General features: G+C 32.2%; 2 protein-coding genes across 3 annotated transcripts; both read right to left on the reverse strand.

The window, feature by feature from the left end:
- Positions 1–5446: 5446 nt before the first annotated feature.
- On the reverse strand, positions 5447–22435 carry LOC144848129 (RNA-binding protein 28-like). 2 transcript variants are annotated; one of them, XM_078704826.1, is made up of 16 exons: positions 22300–22435; positions 21987–22035; positions 21672–21832; positions 21347–21470; positions 20741–20972; positions 19919–20093; positions 19062–19154; positions 18189–18489; positions 17583–17692; positions 17104–17168; positions 14951–15098; positions 14271–14491; positions 13493–13642; positions 8481–8555; positions 6823–7116; positions 5447–6098 (listed from the first exon to the last, which is right to left on the reverse strand). In XM_078704826.1, exons 1-16 carry the CDS (start codon positions 22433–22435, stop codon positions 5967–5969), a joined length of 2466 nt encoding a protein of 821 aa, XP_078560952.1. In that variant the 3' UTR covers positions 5447–5966. The 2 variants fall into 2 exon arrangements, with proteins under 2 accessions (XP_078560952.1, XP_078560960.1); XM_078704834.1 differs by lacking the exons at positions 5447–6098; positions 6823–7116 and having other exon boundaries at positions 8481–8557; positions 13494–13642.
- Positions 22436–24761: 2326 nt separating this feature from the next.
- On the reverse strand, positions 24762–25726 carry LOC144855295 (C-type lectin domain family 19 member A-like). The gene has a single exon (XM_078713147.1). The coding sequence runs from the start codon at positions 25643–25645 to the stop codon at positions 25121–25123; it is 525 nt and encodes a 174-aa protein (XP_078569273.1). The 5' UTR covers positions 25646–25726; the 3' UTR covers positions 24762–25120.
- Between the last annotated feature and the right edge of the window lie 479 nt (positions 25727–26205).

Raw genomic sequence — 26205 nt, forward strand, 5'->3', positions numbered from 1 at the left:
CGATCTTTTAGTGGCCTACATTCAATAATTTCATCATAACTATAATGTATTAAAATAATTCATAATATTGAATCATTATCAGACTATTACGCGTCGCGAATCGACGAAATACAAAAGGGTGATATTTTTAATGCAAGTATGAAGATGTGTGCATATCGATGTGTACATACTGATTGAGACACGTTCAATACATCACAATAAGTACATAATGCACTTTCTCATTAACAACATTACATCCAACATACCAGCACGACCGAAGCTATGTACGCATGCGCACACTGTGTCTGTTGGTATTGCATTTACTAATGGTGCAAGTAATGAAGAACCAATATTAAACAGAGGATCACATTATGGATCGTCAGGATTAATTGTGATGATGACGTTGATTATAATGATGACGTTATGACGATGAAGATGATAACGAATTATAGAAGTCACTGGAAGTAAAAGACAAACCATGGAGGATGAGTTCTAAACTCTGTCTACACTATCAAACTTTGTATGTGACAAAAACATGTGAAGTATTCATTTCTTCTTTATTTCCATTCACAACAAAAACATAAATATACAGAAATATTCAATAAAAAACGAAAGAATGGAAAGGGGGAATCTCTGAAGCACAGCTTATAAGTAGAAACCCCCTGTTACAAAACAGTATATATATAAATAGAAATATGAAAAAGGCACAAGGGCATAGTCAAACAAAATGTAACTTTTAAGAAAATGCAATCTTTTTTATATTAACAAAAAAAAATAGTAATTGTAAAAAATACCTGTTTTAATCAGAGTATTGCAAAAGTAAGTACTCACATTATGGACATGATGATGTCATATCACTACCATATTTGGGCACATCACATTTGTTTAGTCAAACTAGTTTGATAGTGTAGACAGAGCTTAATTCCTCCATGGATAGACCAGAGACATTATAGCAATATTACTGCACTGCCATAAAACAGTACAGCGAGATAGGTACAAATTGAGATTTAGTTAAAACAATCCATCAATCAACATCAAGGCGGACTACAACTATAGATATGTCGTGCTAAAACTAATTGAAAGTTAGTGGGTTGTAAAATACACTTGTTTAATCATTTCTAATTCGTGCATTAGTAAAATGGGTCAGTGGGTTATGAAATACATAAATCACTTAAACAGTCATAGTCATATCAAACTGCGATGTGCCCAAATATGGTAGTGATATGCACATACATGGTAGTGATATGACATCATTATGTCCATATATGGGCACATCACATTTTTTGTCACATAAAGTTTGATAGTGTAGACAAGGCTTAAAAATCACGTAATCACTATTCTCTGACTGTTGTGGTATCGAGAAAAACTCCTTCAATCACCCTAGGTGAGGGTACCTAATGATTAGCTTCGGCTGTATGGACCACTCTCGTAAAATATTGTTGAAATAAATAAAATAAATAAAAATTACATTACAGAAAGGATCGTTAAATTAGTGATTTGTTTTGATTCATTTAATACTGTTAGAGAATTCGTTTATACAAAATTGTCGAATGTTTATTCATAATTACCTGCAAACAAACAATACAGGTAAAAACATTTCGAGCATAAAATCTGATCACGTATTAACAATTGCGTTAAACTCTTCACGGACAGTATTATTAGCAAAGCGTTTTAAGCCACAGTTAACTTTGCATTAATGCGTAAAATTACCAGGGACTAATGCGTCTGCTTTCTCTGTTTGAATATACAATTGTCATGCTTCACTGGCTATCGATTAATAATATCCAATACTGTTGTGATGATAGTCACGATGCAAGGACTCAATTATCTGTGAATTAGGGATGGGTTTGCGTTACCTTGAAATAATTGTATTGAGACAATTTTACCGTTTACAGAGCTATAGTGGTTGATGATAAATTCAGAGTATGGATGGGTCTGTCCATATCACGAAGAACAAATATTTTGTGGGTTGTTTTGTCAACGTTCGTTTCATAATTGTCTCATTAAAGCTTGGTTCCCACTAAATATTGGTTCACACGACGACGCAACGTAACGCAACATAAGAAAATGCCCTTCCAATAATTGTGTTTGCCCCGCGCGCGCCTGATTGAAATCAAACCTACGATGTTTGCAGCACTGTTGTTGCGTCGTCGGTTCACCTTGTGACTACGCAATACAGTACTTTGCGTCAATACGTCATTGCGTTGCGTTCTAGTGGGAACCACGCTTTACGTACGTAAGTAAAACGCAAGTAATGTGACCAATCCCACCCAGGCGACGGACTATTTAAATCGATGCTTGTCATTGGTCAACTCGCTTTCGTTGCGCTTACATCCAGTGGGATCCAAGCTCAATAAGGGCGTCTCCTAAATAGGGGTGTCCCAAGAGAGGTTCCATTGTAGTTAAAATGCTATATAGTTGCGATCAGGCTGGGACGTCACACCGAAAGCGATTGAGTTCGCTGTAGGAGTCCCCCGTGTCTAGCATGTGTGATATATATGTTATTATTTGTATTGTAAAATCCGAAATTGAATTGAATTGAATCAACTATGGGTTTTGAAGAAAACACTGACTGTACAAAGTTGATATTGTTGCGATCAGATGTTCATGTTAGGAATATTGCGTTTTCACGGAGAATAACATACAGCACACGTGTACCGTTTAATTAACTTTTATAATCAGGAGACCGTGTTGTAGTGTAATTATTACATTCGTTGTTTGTGTTATTTTAAACCTTATTTCCCTGTCAAAATACTAGAAAATATACGTAACGGAAATAACAAGGCAAGCGAGTCATAAATGACTCCCAGAAGAATCATACAACATTTTTCGGATAGAATAATATTGATTGTACAGCATCAGTTGTTGTTTTAGCGTAGTTGTATGACTTTGAATTCCGGATACAGGCCCTGTTATTACGTACTTAAACACAGCATGGTGTTACTATGTAAAACGTATGGAATAATAATAATGGTATTAGGTAGGCGTACTTGAGAACGACTCTAATCTAACCAGATTTAAGGGACAAACGCAATTGAAACTAAACTGTAGGATAACATCATCATTAATGTTGAAATTTTACTTCTAAATAAATTCTAAATGTTACCGACACAATGTGCACAAAATAAAGCCTGTCAGAAATACAGTACAATTATTTTATGGTCGAGGCATTCAAGTTTAAATTTCATTTATAGAAACACTATTTCTCTCCTGATAAGTAACTTGTTTTAGGTTAACAAAAATAAATACACACGCTCATTACCACGAATGTACTACCGGTATTTCGAGTCTCCACAACCCCCTCCACCACCCACTAATTTGACTACGGTCTGGGGGAGGGGAGCTACTAATAATAGTAGGCCTACATTTTCAGGGATACATTAATGAACCTGAGGAACTTAACGGGGTTTAATGACTGTAACATTGATATCTAATTTCTAACTCAGTGTAATAGACAATTTGTTAGGCCGTATTTCACACAAATGTAACACACTTTGATGTTTACCGACATCAGACGACAGTTGATGCTGTAAAAGCTGCAATAGTTTGGATTGCTACACGTCTTTCAGGGATCATGTAGCGATTTAAAAACTGTCAAAATGCAACAATAGTACATTTATGTAATTGAAATTGTATCAATAATGGTTTTTTTTTTCGAATCAATCAACCCTTGGAATATAGGCATCTTTAAGCTCTGTCTACACTATCAAACTAGTTTGACAAAAAAAGTGTGATGTGCCCAAATATGGTAGTTGTAGTGTACAAATATGGTAGTGATATGACATCATCATGTCCATATTTGGGCACATCACATTTTTTGTCACATAAAGTTTGATAGTGTAGACAGAGCTTTACTGATATCCCCTAAAGAAACCGCGAAGTTCGCATTTTAGACCCCGATGACGGCGCGACTTTCGTCGTACGCGCACGATGTTGTGCTACTCCGATACTACACTGACGAGCACGTATAATTGCATAGTAACAACTCCGTGCGAATGCGCTCGTACAGATACATTTTTATAAAAAGTTTCGTTTAACGGGTTTCACTTCATTGATGTAAATTATTGTTGATTTGCAAGTTCACATAAGATATTTGCCTTTACACTGACGTAAATGCTAAAATCTCGAACATACGACCTCCAGATTACTAGCCTGGCGATCATACCTCTAGACCACGACTTTGGTTAGGCTCTAGGAAGCAGCGGGTACTGCAACAACATTTATTATATTACCATCCAAGTTTATAGGTTGATTTAGTTGAGTGATATACAAGTGGTTGTTAGTTAAAACGAAACACAAATAAAAAGGTAATAAAAGTACAACTAACAATAACACTATACAAAGCGAATAATTAACTGAAACTAAACGGCAATACAGCACTAAGTTGAGGATGATGTTAAAAGTACAGTTTATGAAACACGACGTTGTATACTGTTGAGTAGAATGTCATAGCCTAAAAAGCTCTGTCTACACTATCAAACTAGTTTGACAAAAAAAGATGTTTGATGTGCCCAAATATGGTAGTGATATGCTCAAATATGTTAGTGATATGCCCAAATATGGTAGTGATAAGCTCAAATATGGTAGTGATAAGCTCAAATATGGTAGTGATATGACATCATCATGTCCATAGGCACATCAGATTTTTTTGTCACATAAAGTGTAGACAGAGCTTAAAAGCTGTGCAATAAGTAGTGTAGAATAATGTTGTGATACTATACGGATAAAATAATTATGAAAAGAGGAACAATGATTTTAATAGCATTTGTCACTGTTGACAGGAAATACCCACACTATAAAAATATAACACATACCTATTAAGTGTAGAAAATGGGTTAATAGTTATACATCTTTTACGTTAGTGACAATTCATCTTTTACGTTAGTGACAATTTATCTTTTACGTTAGTGACAATTGTGTGTGAAAATTGAATGAAATAAAATTATTCAACGATAAACATAAACAAATAAATGTTAGTACACGACAGATTTCAAACTTGGATTCTGTTTTCATGGATGACAGGTTGAATTGAGTTGCTAAATACTGACCTGGATTCATCCATGCGTGACAACATATTATAGTATTAACAATACTGTTCAAATTTTGCAATGGCGATATACGCGGTCTGGTGAGAATTATGATATCAACATAAACAACAAAAGTTAATAACTGAGTGTTTGAATCAAAGTGCAAGACGTTACAATTAAGAATTAAATTAAATATTAATTCTGAACTAATTTAAAATCACAAAATACCTACATAATTCCCAAAAGTAGAGTAGGGCATAGTTGTGAAATCGCAGCTTGTAAAAAAAGAGGGGTTCTACCCTGCAAAAAAATCCTAATTAAATTAAAGACAATTCATTTTTATGAATATAATTAAAAAACAACCCCAACGTGCCTCTCATCAGAAGACTGCCAAATGTTGATGATGGAATATGGAATACACAATTAAATCAATGTACAACTTATTAAAAACATTTATTTTATTTTGCTCTTCCTTATCACGCTATATAGTAATACATCATATTGTTTCTCCTGAATAGACACAGTGTCAGTGCATCTGAGCTTTAAGGTCTCTCATGTTAAAGATATATTGTCCCCCTAAACCAATTTTTTTTTTTTAATATGCCATTTTAATGTCACATAATAGTTATTCACTTTGACCAAAAACTGGATCGAAAACACAAAATTGTCCCTGAAAAAAATCTAATTTAAAGCAAAATATACCTACATTTTCTGTCAGACAGTGGTTTTTGGTTAAAATTAACTGTTTCTTTTGTCTTTTTATAAGATAAATAATTATATTTGTTGATTTTTTTTTCTGTAGAAGTGAATAACTTTATTAAAACTGCAAAATGGCTTATTTTAAATCTGATTTTATTAATCTTTATTTTTCATGTTTTTTGGGGACAATACATCTTTAAGTCTCACTCACTTCTAACCGTCAACAGTTTTTCTTCGTAGTAATTTATTTATTTGTTTACTTCATTCGAACCACTTGCTCGTAACTTTCCTCTCTTTCGTTACATCAGATATTTTCTTTTTGTAACTTTCCACAAGCTTGTTGAAATTTCTTTCCTCGTCCTTGCCCTTGTTGCGTCTTGAGCTTGAAGAAATCTACAACAAACAAATTCAATTGATTTAAATTTAAAAATTATCAATGTCAAGTGGATGCTGTACAAATTGAAGAGCTTTCCAACAAACTTCAACAACAAAAGAAAAAGATTATTATCGTGTGAGTAGTCAAATAAGTCGCATCCGTTTCGGATCGTAACAATTGCAATTATAATTAATTAAATCTGAATTTTATTTTCAGAATGGAGAAAACAGAAACTAAGCAATACCAGTCATAATGTGTACAATATTGACACAGATATGAGAATGTAAAATGATCCATGCAGTAAATGCCAGCCAACACATATACACACAGATGAATTACAATCATTTATTTAGTAGCCAGAGTTATCAGTATTACTGTACTGTACTACTATTAAAGATGTACTGTCCCCCCAAAAACATGAAAAAAATTGAATAATTAAATCAGACTTTTGAATAGGTTATTTGTAGTTTTAACAAAGTTAATCACTTCCATGAAAATAAATAACATTATAAATGGTTAAATTCAACCAAAAATCTATTGGCTGGCATCCAATTTGACATTTTTTGCTTTAAATTACAGTTTTTTCAGGTAAATACTTTTTGTTTAGATCCAATTTTTGGTGAAAGTGGATAACTATTATGTGACATAAAATGGCATATTAAAAAAAAAAAAATTGTGAAAATTATTTTTTCAGGGGACAATACATCTTTAAAACAACTTTTTTGTATCAAAAATACACACCTTTACTTTTTTCTTCTTTTTCGGTTTCTCCTCCACATTTGTTGGTTTCTGGAGCTTTGCGGCGGATAGTTGGCTACCTTTCTTTGTTTTCTCTTGCTTCCCTCTATCTCGCCATCTTTCTTTCGGTCCAAAATGTTTCGGAAGTCCTTGCTTCTTAGCTTGGAGTTTTCTTTCCACAAATGTTGAATCGTTTAAGTTGCCTGTGACAGACTTATTTGGTTTCGACTTTTTAGAAGGTTTTTGTTCTACTTCATAATTGTTACTCTCATATTTTCTCTTCTCAATGGTTATTTTCTAAGAAAAACAAAAAATTACATGTTCATATTTGTAAAGTGTTTTTTCTTCTGTAACCAGTGAGTCATAAGAATGGGGCGGGGTATGATTATTTTATTTTTGGTCAGATGTTTTGCCCTACTCCGACGTAATTTGTACTTTATACTAAGTACATTGAGAGAACTTTTCGAGCCCAAGTAAGCAGCTGGTACTGCAACAACAGGATTGTAATTTTAATTTTTTCTATTATAAAGAACAGAACATTCTTAGTGTAAAAAAGATATAATTTTGAAAAACTTTTTCAATTTTTTTAAATTGTTTCCAGATTGTAATAAATAACAGTAATCCAATTATTAAATTTTATATTTTACGAATTATTTTCAAGCATATTTTTGAAATAACAACATTTATTCTAAACAGATTTTGGAAGAGAACATTATCTGATACTAACAGTGTTTTAATAAGCTAAATTACCCAGACTTCATAGAGTGTTGCTATAATATTATCTGTATAACTCATAATGGATTCACAGTCAGAGATTTACAGCCACTACTGGATAATACATCCAACACAAAATAATATGTTGAAACAGTTGGCATAACAGCTGTTTAGATTTGACATATCGTTATAAAGGTCAAAGTTCAAATTATTTGGTTACATCATTAACGCATATTATCAATATGGTTTTTTTTTTCAAAACAGGTTTAATAATAGTCAATTATCTGGATAAAAAAGACATCACTGGGCTGGACAAACAATGTCAATTTTTTTTTCAAAACAAGTTTAATATGGTCAATTATCTTGATAAAAAAGACATCATTGGGCTGGTCAAACAATGTCCAGTTTTTTTTTCAAAACAGGTTTAATATATGGTCAATCATCTGGATAAAAAAGACATCATTCGGCTGGTCAAACAATGTCCAGAATTTTATACCTTATACGACTGGTTTTTGTATACTGGATAGTTTTCAGTTTTACCTGACTTTGGGAGAGATAATGCCTATTATATTTACATTTTCCTAGAAGAAGTCTTAGCAAATTATTTCAAAATCCAATATTAGAGTAGTATTTTACTGCAGTAAGTAAACTTTGTTTACTCTTTAACTCAATTATTTAGTAAGCTTGTTTGGGTAATCATACCCATTGTTTACTGCAGTTACTGTCTCATAAACCTGTACATTGAAACAAACTAAACAAGGAGTTACTGCAGTAAAAAGGTATAGTTACTGCAGTAGGATAATTTGGACATGATCTCTTTAATCCAACGATAACATACTGTAAAGGTCATAATTGCAGTATGTTTCTGTAAATAGTCCAATTATGTACAGAAAATATCCACAAGAAATCTTTCTTTACACAATGTAAAATCATAATGTTGTTTTTACCTTGGATTTTTGCCGTCTTTTTTCCTTCAATTCAAGAGCAGTTCTGTTTTCTAATGAAAATCCGACGATTGGACGCTATGAAAATATACAAAAATAGATTTTAAAATATAATATATATTAGCGTACATACGGTATTCAACTCTCCCAATACCAGACAATCAGAAACTGTCTCCACAACAAATTACATTACCAATATTGGGAGAGTTGACTGTAAATAATAAATATATTTATTATACAAATTGTTATTGAAAATCATTATCATTCATGTTGTAAAAATAATAGTTCAGTAATAATAGTACTGTAATAATATTTGTTCTTATATAGCACTTATTGCATAATGCTTCTAAGCACTTCACATTATTACCCCCTGGTCATTTTATTGGATCAAATATAATGCAGCTAGTAATCAGCGTAGTGGCTTGGTCTAACCGGGTACCCATTTATACACCTGGGTGGAGAGAGGCAAACATAAGTAAAGTATCTTGCCTAAGGTACAAGCAATGCGGCGAGAGTATTTAGTATATTATTTGGTTATTACCTTTGAAAACAACAAACAAGAAAACAATAGCCTATAATGACTCTGCTTTTTTGACCAACATTCAGGATGTCAATTATTATGAAAAATGTATAATTCAATACAGATAACAAAGGGACTATTATTTCCTGAAATCTATTCTATTATTGTACACACAGCTGAGGCTCTCATGAGCTACAAAACAAACACATACTCAAGGCAATTTTTTTAAATGGATAAACATTTTAGAAACACACACATAGAAGAGCATACTGCACTTTTTGCCTAAATAAATTGGCAAATATTGTTCAATATTTCTGATTGTATAAAAACAATTATTAATTATGGTATGTTTACATTATCATTTATGTTTTACAGTAAACAGTTAAAAGACATGCATGTTTAGACAATGTCTAGACTAACATTCAAGGGGTCGATATGTCAATGACAAAATCATTTTATCTTTTGAACAATTGGAAGTACAGTTATCACTTTGTTTATTATTATACTATCATTTTTAGTCGCGTGGACGCGACCTATTGTTCACTATGTCGGTCAGTCGGTCAGTCTGTCCGGTATCACTATGCGTTTTAGCACGCGACTTATGGCTGTTGGTCTTGTTATTTCTATTCTTTATTTCTTTAATATTCAATTCACAACCAACAGAGATACACCATTAACAAAAATCGAAGAATACAATAAACATTATTCATTAAACAACTTTTATATAATGTTAGAGTTAAAAATGTATAAACTATCAAAAATATGCCAGGACCACAATGCAAAACAACTACATTTCTACTTGATTGTGTATAATCTTGTATAAATATGTTGTTAAATAAATAAAATAAATAAAACAAAATTCATTCAAGGAACAAGCCAACCATGTTTCCCTTTAATTTTTATTACAAAAGCGTTTTAGTATTGTCAATTTGAAGTACGGTGTCATCACTTGTTATATTCACAACATTCGATGGCAACTCATGTCTATAATTTTAGAACATAATTAATGATATTAAATATGTTTCTCTTCATTTTGATTGGAATCACAAAAAAATGGTAAAATCATAATTTTTAGAATTTGAAATTTGGAAATAAACACTTTCTACATTAAATAAAATGCAGGAAATGTGTATGATTTTAAAACACATTAATGAAGATTTATAAATTATATACTCTAAATACTCCTCTTATTTCATAATGTCAAATAAATGTAGTGGAGCTGTAGCTTGGTGGTTAATGTGCTTGCCTTCCAATCCCAAGGTCCAGGGTTCAATCCTGACCTAGTGCCAGGGTATGGCGCGACTCTTTCAACTCCACTCACTAAGGCCTCAAATGAGACAGTTTATAAGTATGATAAATTATAAAATATTTTATCCATCCTGTACTTGGCGAGTTTGTGCTCGCTGTTAGATGAGTATGAAATAAACAAAAATAAAATAACTAAATGCTAAAAATAAAATTTTAATTTTAGCATTTTTGTTTGTTGAAAAGTATAATATATGGCAAGTTTGTGCTCGCTGTTAGATGCGTATGAAATAAATATAAATAAATGGTAAAAATAAAATGATCATTTTTGTTCGTTGAAAAGTATTATAACTTTTATACAGTATTTATATCAACATTTATGACACACCACCAGCAAAATAATTTTTAATTATTAATTATTATTTTGTAAATTGCTTGTGCGACAATACATCATTAATTGTGACATTCAATCAGAATACCTAATGCACAAATGAATAATCGCCAGATTGTGATACTAAGCACTCAATAAATTAACATTCACTTTTGATTGAATTTTTAACAGACTAATTAGGGTATAAATTGTCATTCGGTTACTCCCACACACTCTACCTATTTTAGTCTTAATAAATTAAGCTGTTTTCAGATTGAATTTCTAACCATCGAGTTTACAATGATAAATGTTTTTGAAATTCAATATGTTCAAATAAAAGCTGTTTACACGGTGACCTTGTCTATGGCAGAAAGATTAGAAAAGGATTTCAATAAATTTAATTTCAATAGGTAGAGAAAAATATATAAATCAACTGTTAAATTGCTAAAAATAAAAAGTAACAATGAAATATAGTTGCAATCCTATCCAAGGTTATAAAAATAAATGTTATTTATCATATTGTATGCAGGCTATTGTTATACAATGACATATAGAAATTTGGATTGAATTGGTATAAAGAGTTTATTCCATGAAAACATTTTTCAATTCAGAGTTTCACATAAGCTGTTTCTTTAATATTGAATTTGTTTCAAATTATCATAATTTTATGACACGGTTTGTTTTAAAAATGAACAATGATTTTAACATGATTTGAGTTGTGTGTCGTATTTGTTATATTTTAAATTGCATTAGGATCTTAAGCTCTGTCTACACTATCAAATAAATGTAATATGCCCATATATGGACATGATGATGTCATATCATTACCATATTTGTGCACATCACACTCTTTTTGTCAAACTTGTTTGATAGTGTAAGCTTATTTTATAATATGTAATGCTGCTGTTTTTTTTTTATTTCAGCCCGCTAAGCTATTCTGGTGATGTTGTGATTTATGTTGGGCAGAAGTGAGCAGGGTTACCCAAGAAAAGATTTTTTTAGCACCCATTCTATTAGTTTCCCCATCTTAACATTTACTTACTAATAGCGTTTTTAAAAGACTACAATACATTTTGTATAATGCCAAAATTTGCATTATAAAAGAATATTGATTTGTATAGTAGTTTTATTGGTATCATTAACGATTTTGGTTTTTTTTATTAAAAGAATCTTGTTTACTCTATTGTCTCCATGGATTGTTAATATAGTTATTTAGTTGATGGATGCTTGTGCATACAATTGAATTAGTTCATGGCTTTTGGGATTAGTGTGTTTACAATATTATTAATTTATTACAAATAAATTCAGTATGACTTGTCTCATCATGGCTGCCAAGTGTTTTTTGTATTCGTTTAACTTGTATTAAAGCTCTGTTTCCACTAGATAATGCCTAACTCAAACCTTCCATATAAGGCTTGTTCCAACTAGGTAATGCCTTACTCAAAACCTTTCATATAAAGGCTTGTTCCCACTAGTTCATGCCTAACTCAAAAACCTTCTATATAAAGCTTTGTTCACACTAAGTAATGCCTAACTCAAACCTTCAATATACAGGCTTGTTCCCAATAGGTATTAATGATCGTATATAATGATCATAATATTAAAATCGTTTTTTAAATTAATTTTTTTATTGTTAGAATTGGAAGCAATAGCACTAGCAGTGAAGTCAAAAATTTAACTGATGAAACTATATGAATCCAACATTTAAAATGTTGGAAATGTTGGAAAAAATAAATTTTAAGCCCCGAATATTATCATATTATTGTAATGGATTGAAAAATAAAGTTAGAAGAATAATATAACATACATTGTATTGACGATAATGATGATGGAAATTTACAGTACAGTATGTTCAAAACTGTACAAAATATGCTATATTTAGATCTTTAATGGATGGAAATATACACATAGCTTCAAAATAATAATTTAGCAGTAATGAGACAGACAGCAACATCCTTTGTGATATTTCTTTCCCACAAAGCTCAACATTCTCATTTCCTACATCTTATCCCCGAGGTCAAAGGGCACGAACAACACATTAAACGAAGTGCAGAACATTAATTTCTAATGTGATTTCGTACATTACCCTACAAATGTCATTTCTTTCAAGTGCTTATAACTGACAACGAAATAGCAAATTTACATTAAAAAATATTGTATTAATATTTTAAACTATTTTGTTAAAATATTCTAATCTAGGAACTATAAATTAAAATCTGTAATTCATTAAGTTTTTCATACCAATGATATTTATGGATTTTTTTAATTGTTTGTTATTATTTCTTTATACTGGATAACCTCATCAGTCAAAGACTGTTCTCCCAGAAGGCCCAGTGTACGAGTACTAGGACTAGTACACCGGGATAACCCCCCACTCATCTCGAAAGATGTACTAGGTTTTTTAAAGTGCACATGAGCTAGATTTGTACACTGGACCTACGGTTTATAGAAGACTCGTTCTACCAACAGAACCATGCAGTGAGTGAGCTTCGAACCCTTGCCGATGTTATGGCTACATAATTACGGTTCCACTGTCTTAACCGCTCAGCCAGTCACTCACTCTTATCCGCTCGGCCACTATTTAAATTTCCTACTCCCCAGTCACAATTAAAAAAAACATTTTAGTACAAACATCCGGCCCATTAAATTCCCATGTTCTGTAATTTAGCCCCATAGAAAAACAATAAATGCAGTTTTGTTTTAAAGCTCTGTCTACACTATCAAACTTTATGTGACAAAAAAACGTGATGTGCCCATATGTGGACATGATGATGTCATATCACTACCATATTTCGGCACATCACACCTTTTTGGTAAACTTAGTTTGATAGTGTAGACAGAGCTTTTGATTACGTATCAAAGTACATACAAGTGTCTTACCTTTTTTGGGCCAAATACTTCTTGGTTATTATTTAAATAGTTTAATAATTTTAGGGCATTTTCATGGTTATTCACACCAACAAATCCATAACCTAAAGATTTGCAGACGCCAGAAGAATTCTTTCGAGTTAAATCTCTCATTATCCTAGCCTGAAAAAAAATAATAACATCATATTCAAAATGTAAAATATAATTATATTATATAGTGCTTTTAGCAAAGTTGTGTCTTGATCTAACTGGGTACCCATTTTATACACCTGAGTGGAGAGAGGTAATGTACTGTAAGTAAAGCAGTGAGTGTTGGATTCAACATCTCACGATCAGTAATCAAACACACTGCGCCACACGCCCTTACTAAATGACAGAAAAGTAATAAGGGTAAAAAAGATAATGTAATAATAAGCTGTAAAAAGTGGAGTTTTTTATACAGGTTTTAATTCAGTTAAAATAATTCAATCAACAGTTTTTTCAACCATATATTTGAACCTACTAATGATAGTGATATGTTTGGCCTATGAATTAATTGGGCAATAATAGTTGTAAAGTCATTTGGAATAATTGTTTTTTTTTAAACATATTTATACAGGATCAAAACATATCAGGTGATGTAGCACCTGTTTTACATATGATCCTGTTTTTAGAAAAAAATAGGTTAACAACATGCATAACAATTCTTTAAACAGTAAAATACAATACAAAGATAAAAATATATATGTCCATTTATACAATAAATATAGTGAAAATACAAAAAGGAATAACAAAAATTTGTAATACAAACCTCTGTAACAGTATTTTTATGTTTTCCAATTGCTTTAACACAGATATCTCTTAGTTGTTTTTGATCAACAGACACGGGTAAGTTGTGGATAGCCAACCGCGTCGGTGACACAAATACGTTCAAGTTCTTTAACTTTGTACGTTTAATTTGTTCTAAGTTCGTTCTTTTCTTTATTTCGGATTCAGAGAGGCCTTCTGCCGATTTTGTTCCGGGACGGATCACTGTAATGAAATATGGATTGATGTACAGTAAAAAATAAGCGGTCTGAGATGTTGATTACAGTAAATAAACTTTGAAGCTTTGATATAACAATATATATTGTCCCCCTAAAAAAAAAATTTGTTGAATATACCATCTTAATGTCACATTATAGTTATTCACTTTGACCAAAAACTGGATCGAAAAAAAAAATTATTTTCCTGAAAAAAATGTAATTTAAAGCAAAAATGCCTAAATTGTCTGTCACACAATGGTTGTTGGTTAAAATTTCTTATGTCTTTTTATACAGAAGTGAATAACATTATTAAACTACAAAATGGCCTATTCACAGTCTGATTTAATTAATCTTCTTTTTTCATGGTTTGGGGGTACAATACATCTTTAACAAATATTATTATTTTTAAATCTTATAATTACCACATGAGGTTAAAATTGACCTCTCAAGGTATGACTAAACTTACTTCCTTCACGGAGTAAATAAAGATTACGTTTATCTTTATTCTTTACTTTTTCTTTATCTTTTTCTTGTGTTCTTAGTTTTGTTGCTTCTTCTCGACTTAGTGCCAAATTTAATTGGAGTCTTCGGTTCTTGAAAACAATTCCAGTTTCCTGAAAATATAAATATTGCAAATATTGATTAATATAACATTCTACAATATTGATTATTATTTTATTGTATAATATTGATTAATACTGTATAAACATTCTACAATATTGATTATTATATTATTGTATAATATTGATTAGAAATATTGTATAAATTTATTATTATAAATATAATTATTATACTGTAGTAATTAACAGCTCAGCTGTATAAATGTGACCAGTCACCAACCCTTGTGTGACTATACTCAAACAGGGTTCTGCACGGTAAAGGAAGATGAGATGTATGATATTGATTAATATTATACTGTATGAAATTTATCAATATAATATTGATAATTTTATCTCGATCATTTGATCATATTATTTCCTAGGCATTTTTTTGTTGAAATTTTTAAATTTTGAAGTTTTTCTGCCAAACTGCCAAACGTAAAAATGAAGAAAAAACTCCAAACAGAAGAAAAACTCAAAACAACCATAGGTCATAATTGATTGTATGCTTCTCTTCCTTAGAGCATTGACAAGTGACAATATAAAAGCAAGATTGGCTGGTAATGAATGATTAACTATAAACAATATATATCTATATATTACAGATTCTCTTTCTCAAATACCTCGAAAAAAACAAGTATGTAACAAATCATTGTTTTCCTTTCGGCTTATATGATTAAATTGATTAATGATAAAAGATTTTGTTTTACAGAAAAAAAAACAATGCAGTAAAATAGTTAAACATTAGGTTGAGATTAAGTTTCATGTTTTACTACTGTAGGAATGGCAGATTATCAGAGAATATATTTTTAAACTTAAAAAACAAAACATTAATTTTGTGCTGTCATTAACAGATTACAAATGTGCTATAACAATGTTATTTTTATGCACAGATCTTGTTCCAACCAATCAGCATGAGGTAATAAATGTGAGAATGTTGTAAATTGTAAATATCCAAAGGATTTGGTACTAAACGTCTCAGATGTTAAATATGCAGATTAAGGATTAAGTGAAGCAGGTTGGTCAACAACAGTTCATAGGTCAAATTGTGCATAATAGGCCTATGTTTAAAAGTGTTAAAAAAACATGAAAAATAAAGATTAATAAAATAAGACTTTGAATAAATTATTTTGTAGTTTTAATAAAGTTAATCACTTCTGTAGAAAAAACAGAAAAAATAATGCTTTCACTTATAATATGACAAAATAAATGGTTAAATTCAACCAAAAACCCACTGGCTGGCAGCCAATTTGACTATTTTTGCTTTAAATTACAGTTTTTTTGGTAAATACATTTTTTTGGATAACTATTAGATGACAACAAACATTTTTAAGAATTATTTTTTCAGGGGGACAATAAATATTTAAAAAAAATATTCAGAAAAAGTTTTCTCAGAATAGTGATTATCCATAGTGTTAAATAAATTACTTTCAAACATTGTTTCAAAGGCAAATGTTCCTTAGCAGGGCTGTCTCCTGAATAGAGGTGCCCCAAAAGAGGGCTTTTAATTTTTATTTTTGTATAATTTGGTTTCGCTGAAAACATTTTATTTTAGATTATAATTTTTTGGCTACACGATATACTATTATATAGCTCCATTTAATTTATTATTTGAAAATTAAATTATTTAAATGTAAATACAGTCGTACTTATGATTAACTGCGAAAATTCTGATTGAACCCTCTACAGATACAGTACACAACAGCGAGCAATACAGTAAATAATTTTAAAACTAGTCTAATTCAGTGTGTATACATATATCGAGCGCAAGTTATTAGTAGTAGGTAATTTTTTGTGTGTTATGGTAATAGTTCTTTTGTATTTATATGAATTGTAATTATCCAATCTTATTTATTTTCTAAATATAATGATTACAATAAAGATTATATGAAAGTTGAAAGATACTTTTTAATATAGTGTACCAAGTTCTTTAAACAACATGCACTGTATGTAAAAGGGACCAACAGCTTTACGTCCCATTTGAAGGATGTGTATTATAAGTAATAAAGTAAAGACATACCGTTTCTGATGTAGCAATGCATTCCTCAGCAAGATCTTGCGATTCAAATTTAACAAATGCTGATCCTAGTTAAAAGATATCAATTAATCAATAAAATACAAAGAAATAAATAAGTATATAAAATAAAACATTTATAAAGATTTCTTTCTATACACTCCACAATAAACAATGTTGAGCAGCCCTAGGCCATATTTATAATTATAAAACATATTAGTTAAGAAAAAAAAAACTTCATTATTTAATGAAGTCTGTTGTTTTATGGAGTTCCTAATTTTGTAATATTATTTATATTTTTTGTTTTGAGGAGCTTATTCATTACAAGTTATGCTTTCATTTAGGCTCCTCCACTTTATTAAAGTTATTAGTAAAGTGAAATAAAAATGAAATGAAGTTGAAATTATCTATAAAAATAGTGGCATATTGGTAGTATAATGTGAAAGTGAATTCAGTTTTATTCATAAGAAAAAATAAGCAGTTACCTCGAAGTCGCTCTGTGCTAGGGTCGATGACAAGCCTACAATATGTTACTTCTCCGTATTCCTCAAACAACTCTGTTAAATCGTCTGCTGTGATATCAAATGGAATGTTCCTGAAAGATCACAAATTTTACAATTTCAAAAAACCTAAAAATTTATTTTAAAATACAACTTCCAGATTGGATTTACATTTTGTAAACCAAACCAATGCAAGTGCTCTTGAGTACAACAGTCAAGCTTGGGGTGTTAGGTACTTCAATAATAAGGTGATTTTTTTGTTTATGGCCGTGGTTGTGCACGACAATGTCAATTAGTTTTACATTCATCTGAATGATGGATGAAACTAAGCCAGGACTGACATTGATCAAGGGCTTCTCTCGTCCAGTGCCCACCTTGACCAGTCGAAAGCCATGGGCTTGGATACAGGAGCTGCCATAAGAGTCAGGAGTGATGATTTCAAATGGGACCCCAGCTTCATATACAGCACCCAATATTCCTAGATGGTATCCCATCCAAGCTCCAACCTAGGCCCAACGTTGCTCAACTTCGGTGATCTGACGAGAACCGGTGTTTCAACAAGTTAAGCCATATATTAAGGTGAATAATTACCTAACAAATACAGTTTTACCAGCTGAAACATCACTACTTCTGTTAAAATTTGATTTATTTTCTGTTTTTTTTACAGTTGGTTGTGTTTTTCCTTCATTATTAGCTTCATCGCCATCAATATCTTCTTCATCACCATCAGTCTCTTCTTCATCGTCATCAATCTCTTCTTCATCGATCTCTTCCTCTTCTTCATCATCAGTATCATCTTTCTCTTCTTCTTCTTCAGATATTTCATCAAATTTCTCACTTCCTTCGGAGTCCTCCTCATCTGTTATCTTTTCACCATCATCATCCGACTCGTCTATTACAAAAAGAACACATTTTTGCCAAATATAAAACAAACAGATATAAAAGGCAACGGACCAAACAGATACTAAAAACCTATGTTAGTTAAGGCTAACTCAGACAGCGTCGTATGATGAGACCTGACGGGTCGTCTCAGAGGGAAAAAATGAAAGATTCTCATCTCAAGATGACTCGTCTCGTTTGGGAATGAACTCACTGATGAGTCGAGACGTTTCAATCGGGCCTTGTCGTATTATGCTGTCCTAGTTGTCATTTAGTCAACCAAAAACAAATTATTATTTTCCATACACATTCAATATTTGTTTTTATAATTGTTCATTGTCCCATGTTCCTTAAAATCTCCTGTTAACATTCACCACACGGAGCTTGTTAGCACAAAATAATCTAAAGCTCTGTCTACACTATCAAAGTAGATTGATGTGTGATGTGCCCAAATATGGTAATGATATGCCCAAATATGGTAGTGATATGACATTATGTCCATATATGGGCACATCACATTGTTTTTGTAACATAAAGTTTGATAGAGCTTAACATTCTGTGTTCTTAAACATTCTACACTTTTACCATCATTATTTTCGGTGCTCTCTGCTTTATTTTTACCCGTGATTGCATCATACTTCAGTTTTGGTAAAGACCAATCTACTGCAACTTTTCTTCCTGTAAAACAATCAGACAAATATATTAATTATTATTAATATTAAAGAAAGGAAAATGTTTATTTGTCACCTAGTTTATTTCATTGAAATCTAAGATGTATTGTCCCCTGAAAAATTTTTTTTTGAATATGCCATTTTAATGTCACATAATTTTTATCCATTTTGACCAAAAATTAGATCGAAAAAAAAAAAGGTTTATATGAATAAAATGTAATTTAAAGCAAACAATATACTTAAATTGTCTGTCAGAGAATGGTTTTTGGTTAAAATTAAATGTTTAGTTTGTCTTTTTATAAGTGATATAATTGTTTTTGTTTTTTTTTTTTTACAAAAATGAACAACCTTATTAAAACTGCAAAATGGCCTAACATTTTTCATTTTTTTGAGGAACAATACATCTTTAATATTAATATCATTATTTTATATCATAGATACAGTGCTTACTGGGTCATGGTGGCCTGTGAAAGTCGCACCAGACACAAAATGCTGCCTAAACATTCTGTGTGACTTGGGGTTGATTTTCATCATGAGATTGTAAAGCTATGTCTACACTATCAAACTTTATGTGACAACAAAAATGTGATGTGCCCATATGGACATGATGATGTCATATCACTACCATATTTGGGCATATCACTACCATATTTGGGAATATCACTACTATATTTGGGCACATCAGACTTTTTTTTTCAAACTAGTTTGTTAGTGTAGACAGAGCATTAGGCAATCATTAAACCCAACAAAAAGCTACAAATCTTCACTTACCTAATATTTCCTTAGCGTTCATGTCTTTTACAGCTTTTTTCGCCGAATTTAACTTAACAAACTGAACAAAACCAAAGCCAAATATCTTTCCATTATCATTCCCTTTTCTTGGAATAGAAACTTCAGAAATTTCGCCAAACTTCTCAAATGCTTTCTGAAGGTCGTTCTCCCGACACTAAGAGAGAAAACAAATAACAATGTAAAAAAAAATGATTGATATACAACCCAAACATAAGAAATTATTTTTATTTTATGTCTTTAGGCAATGTGGCCAAGGATTACCAATAGTGAATTAATCACTGTCCTATCAGATAGGTGGTAATCCCCCTGATACAGAGACTATTTTGTGAACCAGTTCATCGGTGTATCACCCTACTCTTCTCGAATAATGAACTGGGTTCTTTAAAGTGCACACAGGTTATAACTGTGTACACTGGACCTACGGTTTATAGTCCTTATCCAAAAGACTTGTTCCACCACCAGAACTGGCCTCGCAGAGAGTTGAGTGGCTAAGCGGTTAAGACAGTGGAAACGTAATACCTTGCCATATTAACATCGGCAAGGGTTCAGGCCTCACTCGCTCTATGGTTCTGGTGGTAGAACGAGTTTTCTCGGATAAGGCTAGTAAACCGTAGGTCCAGTGTACACATCTGGCTCATGTGCACTTTCGAGACGAGTAGGTGGGTACTAGTATACACACAGCCACTGTCACACACAGACACCTATCATAACTCATCAAGAGGGCCCCTTGATTGTCAGCATACACTGTTTAGGGTCACACTCTATAAATAAGGTGAAATAAAAAAAAAATCATCAAATTACCTTAAATGACAGATTCCTAACAATAAGACGAGCTTTCTTCAGCGTTGTTTGCGAAACTGTTGCATTGTTGGAAGATAGCAAAACCACATCTAAATTCCTACCATTTATTTTTACTTTCTTCAACAATGTTTGAGCAGTTTTAGCATCTGTGGGCGACTCATAGCGAACATATGAAACATTTTTCTCTTCTTCACTTACAGGGAATTTTACCTCTTCAATATTATTGGTTTTACTGCAAAATCAACATATAAAATTAAAGGTAACTAGCAAAGATACAATGTAGTTTAAAACCTTCCCGGTAAAATTCATTTTTATATCTCTCTCCCACCGAAAATTAGTTTTTTTTTATATATTTAGGCAAATTGCCAAGGATAATAATAAGCGAATTCATTCACTATCCTTCTTAAAGGTGGCAATCCTGTTCACAAGACAAGCATATACACAATGCTCTACATAAACAAAATCTTATTACAAGTCTTTGGGAGTGGAGTTGTAATTTGTCATTAGAAAAAATCCTGACATATGATATGACAGGATTTGAACCCTTGGATTGGTAGCCAAGCATCATAATCACTAAAAATGAAAGAGGTATGGTGCGAAACAAACCTTATGATCTCATCAACGTCTTCTTTTGTGGTGTCTTTCGATAGGTTTTTGATGACTAATGTTCTATGAGTTGTTACATTTGATGCAAAAGCTTTTGATACTTTCTCTTTGGTAACCTTCTTATCTAAAAAAATGTTTTGAAAGAATGGTTTGTTACAAAGAAATAAGAATAATTATTTTTAGCATTTCTTGATTATTCTAAGCTATATCTCAGGGCAGGATCCAGGGGGTAGTGTTCGGGGCCACTTTTGATATTTATTTTTTAAGCGATCCCTACCCACTTTTTATGGAAGCCACAAAACATTTAGCTATTAAGAAATCTTACTTTCAATATCACTTGTATCTTCATCCTCACTTTCATCACTCTTTTCTGCCGGTTTTCCTTTTTTCGGTTTATCTTTTACATTTTTTCGATCAGCAAATTTGACCACCAGTTTTCTACCATTAATGGACTTGTGAGTATGAGTAGCTTTTTCAGCATCTTCCCTGAAAACAATCAAATAAAACAAATTTGATTCAACTATTTATTGTACAGTAGTGCCTATTTTTACAGTAGTACAAAGCAATCACTTTTATTGGATTGCCTTTTTTAAAAAATAATTTATCTCTTATAAGTTAGGCCTATATGAGTTTGTAATACCTGGAAGCAAATGTAACATATCCAAATCCACGACATTTATCTTTAACGCCTGAAAAAAAAAAGATAAATTACTTTTATAGTCGATTTAGGCTAGGCACATAGGACCAGGGTTGTACCCTTCTGGAACAGTTTGCATGCCAGACACAATTTAGTAGCAAGCGTAGGCCTAGTAGTTTATTCCTGCATCCACGTCGGCGGACAAGCTTCCTCTCGGCCAGCATGGTTAAAAGAGCAGTAGGCTAGCTCTAGACGCAACAATTCAATTGATTTTTGGCCTAATAAATTGCCTAATTATTGATTGGATATTACAAACCCTTATCTCTAACAACAAAGCATCGTTTAAGAGGACCGATATCACTAAATATTTCTTCGAATTTATCGTCAGTAGTAAAGAAAGGTAAATTTCTCACAAACAATGTGTTCTGTGAGTGTTCACTGCGTGCGGCCATTTTTAATTGTATGCAAGGGAACAAAGAGGGCGCTTTATACATTTGATACAAATTACTGTTACTGTATTATTAAAATTTATTTGAACAAATATTTTTTTTATTCTATACCTAATTCTGAATTATAATATATATGTATACAATTTCTGTACATAAACTTTGCTAAATAAATATGAAATAAGGAAGAATCATATTGTCAGATTTGACTCAAGAAATGATTTATAGACAGGGCCGTAATGTTAAGTTAACGCACTGCCCTCTATCTCAAGTACTTTGAGTCAGATTGCTATTACCGGAAATGCTATTCCCCCCTCCCCTTCGATCTTTCAAACATGTAGGCCTACCTTTCAGCAATTTATTATTAAATCGAGCATATTTTTTATATGCATTTTGCAATTCATATCACCGATATTCATATAGTATAACAAACGTTGTTTTGATTCTCAACAAAAAAAAAACAGCTTTTCCCGTTTAGGAAAATAAACCTAAACATATTTGAAATGTCGCCCTCATCTCAATCTCCAGAATATGTATATTTCTTGTATATCTTAAGCTTACCCATAAGTCCAAGGATAAGCAACAATAGCCAAAACTCAAACAATGAATAAATTATGCATAGGCCAATATAATTACAGTAGGCCTGACCCAGATAAGTTAAACCATTACTTTTCGATCTATCTTATGCTTAAAATTGAATTTAAAAGAACCAATCAGAACAAAATCAACTTTATTCTATGACTATGCCAGTAAATTTTCTTCAGGGCATGAGATTAATTACGATCCCTGGTAACTCAAAGTAACGATTATTTTGGGACGATCAATATAATTGTCCGCCCATTTTTTCATCAGTTACCTTAATCATTATAATATTACAAACACTAATAATAGACACTTTCCAGTTCCGTAGCCAGCACGAGGCAGTCGAGGCTCTCGCCGCCTCGTCTGAATTCCCACCCCAATTCCCCGTCATATTTTATATTAATAATTGTATTTAAAGCATCTATGACTCGTCTGTTTTTGACCTCTCGCTACGGCCTTGCTTTCACTTGACTCTCACACTTCCCCTCCGTGATGATACGCCTATACGCTAGGTCTCATATTAATACCTCTGTCATTGGAAAATTAGCCGTACAACACTCATCAAATACACGGTTAATTAATCATTATTTAAAAAAAAATTCCAGATTTTTTTTAATGCAAAGTCGAAAGAATGTTTTGAATCAATCTCACATTAAATTAAAAGTAGGCCTAGGCCTATAGCTACAAATTAAATTATATTTTGACATCAATAGGCCCTAACAGTACCAAGGTTGTTTGGGTTTTTAGCCTGTAATTATATTATGTTTGGTCTTTTTCTAGCCCAGAGGGAAACATAGTCATCTCTGATTCATTTCTATTTGGCAAATTGCCCATACTTGTGATAGTACAGGAAAACTATGAAATATGGTTGAAAAAATTGCAACAGAATTTATTTCACCACAATGCATTTCTATAAGGTCCCTATATAAACATACATACATGGTACATGGCATACATAATCCAGGTAAGGAAAATAGGATGTAAAACCAAACTTCTCCAAAAAAGGAAATTTGCATTGGTATAGCTATATACTGTATGGAGGGAACTAAGGAGAATTAGAATAACCTAACGTTATTCTGTGAGAAATTAGTCCTGAAAAAGCCAAACGGCACCTGAAATAAAATCCATTCCCCCAACAACAAATATTGCAAAATGTCATTGATTGCGTGTCTATTACCAGGTACAACAGTGGAAGAAAATACTCTTTAAATGGCGTGATGTCTCCACAATTATTGGAAGGGCATTTTCTTATGTTGCGTAGGTTGCGTTGGTAGTGGGAACCACGCTTTAGAGATTTATAGTGACATTTTATTTTATTTGACCTTCTGTCACGTGCAAAAATTCACTTTTTTATCTTGCTCTTCTGTTGTGAAGTATTGTCATCTTCCATTTCCGCCGTACTTCGTCATCATCGATGACCTTGACCTTGTCGTCATGATCATTCATAATCATCATCATCGTTATAATAATTTTTATCTTCTTCATCACATCATCAAATCATCGTTAACATAATGACCTTCCTAGTTGTAATTATCATCATTATCACCTCAAAACCGTAATAAGCATCATCGTCTTTATCATAACCAGCATAAAGTATCATAATCATCATCATTATCACCTCAAAACCGTCACAAGAATCATCATCTTTGTCATAATCATCATCATCATTATCATCTTCATAATATAATCGTCGTTGTCATTATCATTCCAATTATCATTACAACACAAATAAACAGAAAAATATAAATACTATTTTGTGTTTACACATTTTATTCTGATACAAAAATGCATATGGAAAATTACCGATATTTCTTAAAATTGTTCGTAATTTAAAGCAAAATGTTGTTAATTTGCCTCATAATAATTACGGTATCTTCTGTACCACTTTGGCACATCTCGTTAAGCCAATTGTTTCGGGCTAGTTCTCTGGTGCTTGTCATATTCGGTAGTGGTAGTGGTGGTGGTAGTAGTAGTAGCGACCATACTTAGTTCTATTGTTTCTTTTTTGTTATTAATTTAAAAGTCTGTGTTATCCTGAAAATCATGGTGTCCTCTCCTATCGATTTATTCGGAGCTGTGCTGTTTAAAAGTCTCTGTTCCGAGATGATTTTAGTATACCGTATTGGCTCCTTGATCATAATATCCAAAATCTTGTTGTTCTCCTGAAGGAACCATACACACGAATGGTCGTTCAAGCTCACACATAGCGTCATTCCACAATGGCCGTCCTCGTCTTAAGAAGAAGGCAACACAATTTTCTATCTCACCAGATGATTGTTGACCGTTATCAGGTTGTTCTTGAGCCCAGTTTACGTATTGGAAAAGGGTTCCATCTCCCCATCTAAAAACTTCTTCGGTGTGGATGTCATTTCCGCTGGTCCAAACTGCGTAGTTTTGGGGCGAGATTGTTCCCATTAATTTCTTCAAGAAAATTTCGTCTAGTCTGGTTTTGAGGGAAATAAGCGACGCTGGCTCTCCTTGGCAGTTCATGAATCTCGAGCAAGCCATTTTTGCTTCAATCCATGGTAAAGCTTCTACAAAAATACGATAGCAATTTGAATCATATTGTGTAAATAATGCCGGGCAACGGGCCGTTGCCACCACAAAAAGACACGATAAAATAAGAAACCTCATGTCGGAGCTTTCTAGTTTCAGCAACTACTAAACAAAGCTTCTACAAAGTTAGTTGCAAACTATCGAGTGATCAAACCTCGATTCTTGAAAACGCGGAAGTTTAGCGCCCTCGCAAGTTGACACGTTAAAAGTCGCCAACCAGTGACGTAGTTCATATCCTCGACCAATTAGATTGTTTGTGTGATTAAATATGCAAGGAAGCAAAACTTATGACAAATCTCAAAAGTCAGTTGTATATTTTCGTTTTCGAACACAATACAAATCTAAAAATAGGCAAGTGAATCGATTTTACAAGCCACAAAAGTTCCCAGCAATTGGGACACTGTCGGGAAATCGGTCGCCTGCCAGGAAATCTTACCTTCACTCCAGATTAACGATTGTCTCAACAAAGTAATGGAGTAACCACCTGTTGTAAACGTTTGACCTGTACGTATTCATTTGTTTGATGCCAGTTTAAAAACAAGGACAAAGAATGAAACAATGTATTGTTTTAATAGTATAAATTTACATTTAGGCCTATACGTTTGATCAAATAAGAAAATCGGCATTGAGTTTGTAAT

This window comes from Antedon bifida, chromosome 1 (genome assembly GCF_963402885.1).
Source record: "Antedon bifida chromosome 1, ecAntBifi1.1, whole genome shotgun sequence".
Taxonomy (NCBI): domain Eukaryota; kingdom Metazoa; phylum Echinodermata; class Crinoidea; order Comatulida; family Antedonidae; genus Antedon; species Antedon bifida.